This window comes from Ictalurus punctatus, chromosome 20 (assembly GCF_001660625.3).
Source record: "Ictalurus punctatus breed USDA103 chromosome 20, Coco_2.0, whole genome shotgun sequence".
Taxonomy (NCBI): Eukaryota; Metazoa; Chordata; class Actinopteri; order Siluriformes; family Ictaluridae; genus Ictalurus; species Ictalurus punctatus.
The window spans coordinates 2585133-2597611 of record NC_030435.2 but is presented as its reverse complement, the minus strand read 5'-3'; the positions used below and the strand labels follow the sequence as shown (position 1 = coordinate 2597611).

The 12479-nt window shown below is 37.6% G+C and overlaps 1 protein-coding gene across 3 annotated transcripts; it reads left to right on the top strand.

Annotated features, from left to right (window-relative positions):
• The first annotated feature begins 2385 nt into the window (after positions 1 to 2385).
• On the top strand, positions 2386 to 10655 carry si:dkey-29d8.3 (uncharacterized protein LOC556220 homolog). Of its 3 annotated transcripts, XM_017495974.3 has the most exons (8): positions 2387 to 2581; positions 2693 to 2799; positions 5234 to 5378; positions 6256 to 6369; positions 7707 to 7851; positions 8240 to 8385; positions 8480 to 8619; positions 9449 to 10655. In XM_017495974.3, exons 2-8 carry the CDS (start codon positions 2700 to 2702, stop codon positions 9583 to 9585), a joined length of 927 nt encoding a protein of 308 aa, XP_017351463.1. In that variant the 5' UTR covers positions 2387 to 2581; positions 2693 to 2699; the 3' UTR covers positions 9586 to 10655. The 3 variants fall into 3 exon arrangements, with proteins under 3 accessions (XP_047018477.1, XP_017351463.1, XP_017351462.1); XM_047162521.2 differs by lacking the exon at positions 9449 to 10655 and adding an exon at positions 8781 to 9442 and having other exon boundaries at positions 2386 to 2799; XM_017495973.3 differs by having other exon boundaries at positions 2387 to 2799.
• Positions 10656 to 12479: the final 1824 nt, after the last annotated feature.

Below are 12479 nucleotides of genomic sequence, written 5' to 3'. Positions count from 1 at the left end.
AACTCAAATAAGCACTCTTTACACCCGTGGTGAGCAGAAAAGCATGTCGGAGCACACATGTTGAACCTTGAGGTAGATGGTCAACGGCAGATGATCATGTCAGGTTCCAGTCCTGGCAGCCAAGAACATGAATCTCAGTCTACAGGGGTCACTGATTCACCCAAACTGGAGAGATGACGAGTCTATGAATGTCACGTGATCTTTTTCCAATCTCCAGCTCTTCAGTTCCGGTGCCCGCTGTCTCCCTGACAGATTCCTGTTAAAATTCACACAGGTTTGTTCAGTGGAGGATGGACATCAGCAGGTTATTTGTGGTCTGTGCTACTATAATCTTTGAACATAAAATACCATGAGGAGGAAAGAGGACGGAGTGACACACAATATTTACAATGATTTTGCCTTGCCTTTTATTCAGAATCTCAATGAAAATGTATGCACAGTTGTCCTGGTCAGGATTTAGGTCTCAAGTCATTTTAAAATGGAAATTTACTTTATTATGACAAGTGGATATCTGACTTATTGTTACAATAAACTCAGATATACACTTGTCATAAGGTCAAGTTCTTTTTTTGTTTTTTGTTAAATTTACATGCAACACAAAATTCAAAAACCCATGTTGCAGTTGCACAAGTGTCCAGTAGGTGGGGCGCTCTATTTGCAGTCAACTCGTGAAAGTAAAAGTAATACTTTTCTATATGAAAAACCCAAACAAAAACATTTACCAAGCGATGTATTTGCGCTATAAATATTAAATAATCTAGTTATTGTTTTACTTTTCATTTTTGGCACGTTTTCCTCTCCGTAACTATTCAGAATCGATAAGGGCGGAGTTTGTATTGGCTCTAATCTCTCTTCTCATTCGTGACATTAATTTGAAGTTTTAAACTGTACTCGCAGTTGGTGTGAGGATGTACAGTACTTTGTCCTGTGCAGACCAACTGAGCTCTTACAGTATTATTGTTCTCATCTTCACACAGATCATGGACTAATTTATTAAAAGTTGGCCGAATTATGTTAAATTACAAGGCTTTCATAAACCTTATACAGTTATATATATATATATATATATATATATATATATATATATATATATATATATATATATATATATATATATATAATGTATGTGTATTCTACATCTCTATACATTTGAACATGCTTTAGACTGTAACCGTGTTTTCTGCTAAACTTATATTTAGATGTCAGGCCATGTGCTTTTACATATTTCTAAAAGTCGGGGCGGGGGGGTCAGATTTGCCGGATGTGTTGATATGAAGGAGGGGGAAATATAATTATTAATATTAGCCTAATTATGAATATTATTATTTTTGCTTGTAATCGTTTAAAAGTGTACAGAGACATAGCCATCCTTCCAGTTTTCAGAAAAAGAATGCCCCCCCCATGAAGAATATCATGCAGTTAACAAAAATATTATATTAACATTGACGATGAGAATACCGACATCATCACATGATCCCTCAAATTATTGATCAGATTTTTCTTTATTTATTTCTATAATATATTTCATAAATTATTTTTTTAAAATTATTTTTAATTAAATAAATGTTAAATTATAAATAGAAATTCCTTTGTTTTTGTATTTTATAAAGCTTTATAGAATCAATTATTCCTTAATTCTTTCTTTAACAATAATAATTTGTTAATATTATTAATAATTAAAAAATATTTTATTGTTTAAATATAAACATTTATGAAGTCTTAAATTATAAATCTAAATAATTTTATTAATTAGATTTTTTTTTGCAGATATAAGAAATCTTCATAAAGTACATTCTTTCTTCTTTCTTGCTTGCTTGTGAATTTTTTAATCTCTATGAATACCAGTATTTTTATTCTGCTTTCTTATTTATTTATGTTCTTTCTTTCGTTTTTTTTCTAGTTATTTTTCTAGTTAGGAATAGCAGTATATTTTCCTGCTGTCCTACTTTTTTTTTTTAATCCCCTTCTTTCTTTAATTCTCCCTTCCTTCCTTTCTCTTGTTAGCTATTTAATCTCTCAGAATACTATTATTTTTTGTTCTGCTTTCCTACTTTTAAAAAAGCTCCTTCTTACATTCTTGCGTGTATTTCCCTACTTTTATGTCGTTATATCTGTTCTCTTTGTCTCTCTCCCTCCCTCTCTCTTACTCTCAAACTCTCACTCTCTCTGTCTCTCTCAAAATCTCTCTCTGTTACTTTCTCAATCTCTCTCTGTTACTTTCTCAAATCTCTCTCTCTCTCTCTCTCTCTCGCTGAATGGAAGGATTCTTATTTTGCTTTCCTACTGTTAAATATTTGGCTTGTTTTTTCTTCCTCTGTGCTCTTATTACACTCCCAGGCCAGCAGATGGCGGTATAAACCTGATTATGTCACTCAGTCCTCCTTGTAAAAGCGGAAGAAGAAGAGAAGTTACGAAACCTGAAAGTAAACAGTGACGCGTTAGTGGATATTAATGTTAACGTAACTCAGTTTACACTAAATAACAGGGAGAATTAATATCCAGTGCTGTTGTGTGCAGATATACAGCGTGTTAACAGCAAACTAATTACATTTTAATCGAAATTCGGAGGAAAATCAGTCAGGTTTGGTGTACAAACTGAAAAAAAGACGCTTTTTTTATCGTCGGTTTTGGAAAAAAAATTGTATTTATTAATTTATTTTTATCGTATCTTTTTTTTTTTGTTTAAATCAAGCGCAATCATGGAGGAGCATAACATCGGGCGGATTTTAGTTCTTCTTGTCTCTCTGGTGGTTTACATCGTTGCTTTGGCCATCAACGCCTTGGCTGGATCGGGAAGAGGTTGGTAACGCAGCAGGCTCCTTCTTACCCCATCTGTATTCTGAGAAGCCACGCCCCCTGTGTAAGGATTGTCATTAGCTATTAGCCAATCAGAGCGCAGAAAAGTCACACGCCCTTTACATGTAAACTTAACCCACTAGACATGTCAGGTAATTTATTTTCACACGTGGACTTTTTCACGTTTAGTGCACGCGTTTTCACATTTTATTTTTCACATGATCGCATTATTCACATAGATGTGATGCATGTTTACTTGAACTCGCAGAAATGTCTCAGCGGTTTATTTTCGTGATCGTTGCAGTCAAAGACGTCGGATTTTGCCGCCGGTTTTTTTTTTTTTTCTTTCTTCTTCAAATTTTCCGAATGCAACTTTTAGAGTTTTTTGTGCTTTGTTTGCAGGAAGCTCCCCGAAAATAGTTTTGCACGGCCTTTCGCAGTGATGCTTGTTGGTAAATGAGACCTTTTAGCTGTACTCGTGTTCGATACGCGTGAACCCAAGAGCGTATTGGCTGAATGCGTGTTGTGATGACGTCACATGACGCGTCTCGGCCCAAATCGAAAAATTCCAGGCTTCTCTGAATATTGCGGCGTTGGCTTGATTTTGCCCCGATTTCTGCGATCGCAAAATCTCGTAGTCTTGGATTTACTGTTTTCAGGACTTATAAAAAGGTGAAAATCATACATTCACGTATTTTTCACGTGATCACGTGTCAGTCATGTGAAACGTACGCGATTCATTTGTCAGCATCGATCTTTACGTTGATATGAAATCTTTTAATCACTTAGGGTTAGGGTCTTTCATTCCTTTACTCTTTTATTCTTTTTAGAGGATGGTATGACCGAACATTTAATACAAGGATTATAACAGTATACACGGTTATAACCGTGGTGGAAAACTGTACTTCATCACGGCGGTGTTTCTTTTGCATTCTCGCTTACTTAAAATATTTATTAATTTTTTTAATAGAGACATCCTTTCAAATTCACATCACTGTCGAAGGAAACGGCTCACTGCTTTTGTAAAATGTTCTCTTTTGTCGGATTTATTAAGGATTTGTACAGGATGCGTTACTTTCCTCCCACGTCAAAACGCAATATTGGCCTTTAAAAATTTCACCATTAGTGTAAACAAGCATGTCGAGGTAGAGTTAAGCTTGGGAAAATCTGCTAACTGGCATGTTTTTGTTGCTAATGCCACCTTAGCATTCTTTCCAATGGGAATATTAAACATTAGCTTAGCCAGCAGGCCAAATAAATAAATGTAAGCACTTTTTAACTTTGACGCAAGTAAATTTTAACCTCATATGTCTGTTTAATTGCGATTTTGTGTATATGAAGCTATATTCACTTTATACGTTGTACTGTTAATACTCCAGAATTGAACTGACATTTTCACATTTATTCAGAAGACTGTGTCTGTCTATCTATCTATCTAAAATGGATATAAAAGTCTACACACCCCTGTTAAAATAGCAGGTTTTTGGGATGTAAAAAATATAAAAACCAAGGTAAGTCATGTCAGAACTTTTTCTACCCTCGGTGTGAAACTACAACCTATAAAAAGTAAGTGGAAAAACAATCAGAAAGATTTTAGGGAAAAATAGGAAAAACCAGAGAGGGTAATCAGCACTCGTCAGATATTCCAGCTCCTATAGTGTTGCCGTTGGTCTCTTGGCAGCCTCCCTGGTAAGTTTTTGTCTTGTCCTTTTGTAAATTTTGGAGGGACGTCCTGGTCTCGGTGATGTCACTCACTGTAGTGCTTCGTTTTCTCTATTTGTTGACGATGGCCTTCACTGTGTTTTAGGTCATATTTATGAAGAAAATTCTATAGGGTTCACAAACTTTCAAGCATACTGTATATCTAAAAATATTTAAAAGTTTAGTTTTGGTTTATAGGACTTCATTTCATCCTGTGAATATCAGCTAAATTGATAAGCACATTTACGTAAATATTCATCGTTATAATTGTAATTTTTTTATTTTTAAGATTTCTACTTTTTAAAAAAATTAAGTATATATATATGTGTATATAATAATGTAATATTTGTTCACCAGGATACAAGGAGTGTAAACTTTTTGCCAGATTTCATAACATCTAATGAGAGTGTTTTGTATTTTATAACGCTCCACATGCCATTATATAATGTTATGGTGATGATTATGTAATCTTTTAGTATAGTGTATGATATCTGAATATATACACTTAAAAAAATTAAATTTTTACCTGCTCATTCAGCAGTATTTTAACTTGACAATGAACGAGTTAATCATTCCTAATGGCTAGCTTAATCACTAACCCTAGGGTTAATTTGTAACACCGTGATGGTGCATTTAAAGCTAGGATTGTGTTTGAATGGCAGTCTATACTAATCACATGCATACCTCGTAAATATTAAACGTGTTATACTGTATGTGTTGTGTGATTGTTTTTCAGGACCGTTTTTGCACAGGACAGGAAACGTGTCCGCTCTGTATGACACAGAAATCACTCCCGCGGGTTGGACTTTCTCCATATGGGGAATCATCTACACCTGGCTTCTGCTGATGAACGTGTATCTCTTCAGCTGGGTCTGCAGATGGTAATTCGCAAGTGATCGATTCCTACGCTAGAATAGTTAGTCTAAACAAATTCATTCATTCATTCATTCAATGAACAATCCAGAAAAATCTAGTTGACCGAGACGTGTTTGGTGCTTGGACGTTTCTTTGGTTCGCACTGAAGCTCTGAGGCTATTAATGTTAATGTAATGTAATGCTTGTAATGTAATGAGTCTTTTGTGTAAATATTTTCCTCGAACCACATTCAGATCTTCCCTGATATTAAACAGACTTGCTGATGTACAATAGCGTTACGCCTTTATATTATTTGAAATGATTTCAGACCGAACTGTGTAATATATCGTGCTGTTAAAGGAAAAGAATCCACTACCATGTGTAATGCGGCTCGAGACGATCATTATCGCAATACCGGCAAGGGTTTTATTCCGTTTTTACGGCAGCGGTATGACGATTTTCTATTTATTTAAGAACGCGTCATTCTTTTGATCCATTCATGTATAGTTAGTTAGTTAGTATTTACGTTATAGCAGCTACGAACACTCGATCTCTGACCGGCCTGCTTGAAGGTTTTTTTTCTCTGAAGACACAGAAAACTGACACTGGAGACTCCTTCCGTAAACGTTAACAAAACGCCTCTGTAGAGAAAACCTCAGCATATTTTTATTTATTTTGTTTTGTTTTGTTTACGATTGTACGTTCTTCTTTGCTAAGTAACGACACAGTGTTTTTTTTTTTAATACAGTGTCTTCTGGACATTTTCGTCGTTCATATAAACGTGTAATTTTCAGCTTCACTTCTGTAAAAGCTGGTGTTATAGAAAATAACAAGAATTCTTTATATTAAGGATAAAGGAAAAACAAAGCACATGGTTTAAACATCTGTATGTTTTGTACGAAGGACTGCCACCGGATGGATGTATTGCAGTCCTGCTTTTCTTCCTTACGGCTTTTATCTCTCCTGGACGATTAACATGCTCCTGAACATCACCTGGCTGCTGCTATGGGACCGAGAGTAAGTACGAGTTAACAGAAATATCGCGTTAACAGTATTCGATATTTACAGGCATTTTCACGGCTCAAAAGTAATTGGACAGCTGACCGATGAGCCGTCTCGTGGGCCACGTGTGGCCTGTTTCCTGGTTATTTTATGACGAATGAAGGAGATTCCACGATTCTGGAGTTGATTCCCAGCGTTGAATTTGCGTTCGGTAGCTGTTCATGGGAACTCTCAAAGAGGTGTCGGGGCAAGTGAAGGAGAACATCGTTAGGCTGAAAAAACAAAACAGACCTATCAGATAGATAGATAGCAGAAATTTGAGGAGTGGCCAAATCAACAATTTCATATACATTCTCATAAAGAAGGAACGCACTGGCGAGCTCAGCAACACCAGAAGTCCTGGAAGACAACTAAAGTGAATGATTCTTTCCTTGGTGAAGAAAAACTCCTTCAGAACATCAGTCCGAGTCAAGAACACTCTGGAGGAAGCAGGCGCACCGTTGTTAATATGTACAATCAAGAGATGCGGTCATGAATGTAAATACAGACGGTTTGACTCGAGATGCGAACCTCTGCTAAGACTCAAGAACAGAAAGATCAAATTAGACCTGCTAGAAAACATCTAGAAAATGTCAAAAACAAAAAAGCCTTTAATTCCTCAACGGTTAATGCAATTTTTTTTTTGTTAAACCCCTTGAATTAAAGCTGAAGCGTAGACTTTCAATAACATCTTGATTGCTCCATTTCAAATCCATTGTGGTGGTGTACTGAGGCAAAAACTGTACGAAAATTATGTCACTGTCCAAATTCAACGTAAATATTTTAGATTCTAATGAATTTCGTATGTTAGAACCAACAACAAAGCAGCCAGATAAAGAAATATATATATATATATATATATATATATATATATATATATATATATATATATATATATAAGTAACATATAATATAACAAGATAAAAGGTGTATTGTGCATAATATAATGTATAAATTGTATAGTATATAGTGCATAGTATAGTTTACAAATAAATTTATATTCAACTATATAAAAGGTATGTAAAGTCCTACTTTTAGAATATAACTGTGCTTGTAGTTTGTCTGTGAATAGATTTACTCATTAACGAGACACTTATCGACCTCTGTGAAAAACCTATTTCATCAACAACATGGTTTTAACACAGCTTTATTCAAATGTTATGTTACACTGGAAGTAACACCATGCCGATGCTAATGTAACGGTTGATTGGAACGTGTCTGGCAACCCTGACGAGTGAACTGTAGTAGTGAGCTGATACCTTGTGTGTGTGTGTGTGTGTGTGTGTGTGTGTGTGTGTTATCCTTCTCGGCAGGTTGATGATTTCAGCACTAGTATGTTTAGCTCTGATTGCGTTCACCAGTTACCTCCTGATCTTCTTCTCCTGTGTCGGTCTGCGAGCTCACGGAGCCTGGCTCAAACAGAACCATCCCACAGATCTCCTCTGCATCTATGTCCTGGTGTGTGTGTGTGTGTGTGTGTATTGTGAGACGTTGCACGTCTATAAATAACCTCAGTACTAGTGGTGAAGTGATATGGATAAGGAATAAAACATTTCATCTATTGGAAAAATTCAAGTTACAGCTTTACTGTTACAAATATGTATATGTATCGCCCTTAAGCGTTAGTTCTTGACAATATAATGATCATACTAATTAAACAGTATACTGACTTGTTCGAGAGCACTGAGGCATACGTGAATGGATGCTCCACATCTGGTAATAATGTTTTCTATAATAAAATAACCTGATGCTACCGGTATTATTTTCCCTCATCGTAATATTGTATCATGGCGCACTGTTGTGTGATAGAGCAGATGTGATGTTCAGCTCACTTTGTGTATTTCAGGTTCAGAACGGTATTGCCACTTACGCAACATGGACGACCGTAGCTACGCTCCTCAACTTGACCGTGGTGTTGGATATGACATCCATGTCCCCGACGAATGCGGCCACTGTTTCTCTGTGCATTCTGCTTTTAGAAGTGGTTGTATGGTCCGTCCTCATACAGAGGCTAATGTTCCTTTGACGATTTAGATGTATAAATATTTTTTTTGTACTGTGTCAAATGTCGTTTTCGCATGTGCAGGTTTGCTGTTGAGAACTTTGTGATCGAGAAGCACGTGCGCTACATTCTGACCGTCTACCCCGTCGTCATCTTCGCGCTGAGTGGAAGCCTGAGCAAACACTACGATGCAGCAGCTCCAGGCAGAAACGCCGTGTTTTCAGGTGAGTCCGTGACAGTATGTGTGCCAGCGATAAGAAGTGTTTCCACACAGAGCTTTCTGGCACACAAGCCACGCCTACTTCACTAGATCTGACGAGCAGCAAGGCCACGCCTCCCTACTTGCAGACGTAGAGGCCACACCTTCTTTTTTTTTTTTTTTTAGGACTGAGCATGCTTTCTTCACTGAAACTAACAGGCAGAGAAGCCACACCTCCTGCATTGTAACTGACTTTCAGAGAGGTCACATTACCTTCATTGGTACTGGCAGGCACATAAGCCACGCCTTCGTCGCTGTGAATGTCTTTCACAGAAACCACACCTCCTTCACTAGAACTGACATACAGAGGCCACGCCTTGTTCACTAAGACTGATGGATACACTAGCCACACCTTTTTCTTCGGGGCTGACATTCACAGAGGCCACGCCTCCTTCACTGGAACTGATAGATACACAAGCCACACCTACTTCACTCTCTGACGAGCCTTCCTTGCTGAACTCACAGTAGCAGAAGCCACACCCCCTTCAATAAGACTGACAGGCACACAAGCCACGCCTCATTGGGATTGACAGGCACGGAGGTCGTTTCCCTTTCACTGTGACTAACAGGAAGCCGTGTTTTCTTTAGTGTTTCAGGCCTCTGTTTACATTTTTCTGACCCTGAAATAAGCTCCACCCCCTGTTTCAGTCTGCGAAAGGCTTATAGGCTTTAGCTAGTTTGATCCGAGAAGATGTAGGAACGCGTCCGGAACATGGCTGTTTCTCAGCGTCAGTTTGAGATGTTCCACGCGTGCTTCTTCCTTTACCTTCTTATCTCATCTGTTTAATCCGCAGCTGTTCTCCTGGCGCTGGCCTGCGTTTTCTTCACGATCAGACTTTTTCTGGTGATTCTGAGGCACCGTACTCGTCCTCTCTTCCAAGATGGGAATGCCGAAGGCCTAATGAATCCTGACCCCACCCCAGAAGAGTAGCAGCGTGGCTTTACATTCAGCGGATGAAACGCCAAAGCCTTTCAATTCATTCCGTTCCAATGTAAAGAAGCGCAGCCTTTAACACTAATACTTAATACGCTACGATGTATTCGTCATGCGCGGTAACCGTATAAACCTGCAACGCCTTTGATACGTGGCCAAAACGTACATTCATACAGTGCCATGAGAAAAAAGTTTGCTTAGACTGACATTTTTTGTCATTTGGTTAGTCGTTGCGATGAGTAGAAGAGTAACGGAGAGGCCGTGTTTATAGTCTCGGATAATTAAATGTGAAATCCAGTAAGCTAAACTAGCGAGTCTATTCGTGCGATTAGTGTCATCACGTGGATCCACATCCATTTTTATTCACTTGGCAGGACACGCGCGTGTCCAATCCAAAACTCTAAATACAGAGCATGAGGTCTTTGATTAAGGGTCCGACAATGGCTCTCCGGCAGTGAGAGGATTCTCAGTAACCGTAGAAACACGTACATCGTTCTCTGAGGCCGAACTTTCACTACTTTCTACACTGTTACATGGGATCATGACTGCACTGATACCAGCTCATCATATTAACTCTAATCTCTTGATTATAAATCTAATCTCTTCAATATTCAACTGTGTATTTGTTTACAGAGACTTAAATAAGGAATAAAACATTTCTTGTATGGGGAGAAATTTCAAGTTACGGCTCTACAGTTATAAAGCGCCGACGCTGGAGACTCATTCCATAAACGTTAAGTAAATGTCTCTTTATAGAAATCTTCACGTTTTCAACAGTTACACGTTTTTTAAAATCGATTTATCGTTTATTACGGTAGAAATGAAAACATATTAGAACGTGTTAGAAAATCATTCAAATTAATCAGCGCTATCTGAGCAGTCAGATCTGAGCGTTATCTCAAAGAGTACTTTGAGATGAACTTTTGAGGGTTATTGGTTTGTTTTGTTTTTTTTTTGTAATAACAATACTCACATTAATAACGTGTGTTTGGATGCTTTAATTAATATTTTTGATCTTGCTTTGAACAATATTACTTTATAAATGTTAAATAAAAAATGGATACAAACTCTCTGATGTATTCTTTTACTCTTATATAGAGTATATATCAGAATTTTTGGCACTTTCAGTCTTAATATCTATCTGTAGGTGTGTGTTTATCCACTTTCATGGACTTTCATGTGGTTTTCCATTTGTATCGCAGGTGGAAAACTGATCTAGCTTGCGACGCTTGCTTCACTTTTCCAGGTTGGTAGGCGTTAGCTTTGATGGAATTGGGTTGAAATGGTAAAACTTAAGGTATTCAAACAAACAATATATATATATATATATATATATATATATATATATATATATATATATATATATATCACTGAGCTAGCTTCTAATAGCAATTTTCTTTGGTCAGAGATGACCTTGAATAATTTCCTGGATACCTGTAATCAGAAAATCGATGCTAGCACGATATCTCCTTGTTTTCACTGATCACTCTCTTATTCTTGAGCGTTTCCTCAAGCTTCTGGAATGTGTGTGCGCCCACACTGGATTCGAAGCTGCCTCTGCTCTGTGTGTTTAGCCGTTTTTCTCTTTTGTTAACCGAAAACAGGTCTAATCTCCTGCCGACTGATGTGTTTGCCGAAGTATCTGAAGGGTGTTTTTTTTTTTTTTAACGCTGACATGATTTATTATAACTGATCACGCTAACGGTCTGTACTCCTCAAAGATAAGGGGCTTGTCACTGCTTCCACAGACGAGATGAAAACGAAGCGTTTCCCGATTTCCCAGATGACGGAAAATTGTGAAAAACAGAAAGCGGATGACTAACGTTAGCCTGCGTGATGGATATTTTTTTTGATTGCAGGACAATTCTAGATCCCTCATTAAAGTTTCATTTTCCAGATGTGATAAGAAAAACAGAAAGCACTCAGGAACACATATGGCTTCATTTATATCATGCATTAATATCTGATCTCTGGCTGGATATTAGCCTAATATTTGGATAAGGAACAATCTGATCTCAACTCGTGCGTTTATGGTTGAGTGCAAAAGTTTGCACGCACTTAGGATGAACTTAGGAATACAATAATAAAATGTGTAGCGTTTCACAATTCTTACTTATACAACGCCACGAAGGTTAAAAAGCGAACATAAGTTAACGCAGTGTAATCAAGCCCTAACAAACAGAATGCTCCTGGCCATTAAGGACAAGCGTCTGATATTTCTGGTGTTATTGCACGATTTTTTTATTAAACCTCAGGACTTGATGAGATTCTCTGTATAAGTTAATGTACGTAATTGGATTTAATTGTAATCTTAATGGGTCGATTCGTGACACAAGAGCAGAGCTAAATTGTTTAAGTTGAAAATAATGCATTGGCCCATTAAGATGATCAGTTCATGACGTCTCTTTTCATGTCTCAAGGTTTAACAAAATATCATGCATTAGCACTTGAGATATCTGGCTTTTCCATGCCGATACTGCCCCTAGTGGTCGGGCGCATTTCCGTTGCGTCGCGGCTTGATTCCGCTGTGTTGTTAATTTATGTTTGCTTTTTCACTTTCGTTGTCTTGTGCGCTACCGAGCCACCGTACTTACTTCATTCCGAATGTCATACACTCCACCATGTCAGATGATGACATAAGAGAAAGTGAAACCTCTATAGCAGTCATCACAGTATAAAGTGCAGCCCTATGAAGTCTAATTTAGCGTATAATAGACTTCAGTGTGTAGACTCGACCTTGGCATTAACTACAGGATGCGTTGTCATGGAGAAATCAACACCGGTGTCAGAGTAAACAGTGTGATGGTGTGTTTTGGAGCCCTGTTCTCGACAGACTCCGTGATGTGTGTGTGGGTGTGTCGGTGTTTGCTTTATTCTTAGCAAACATCGCT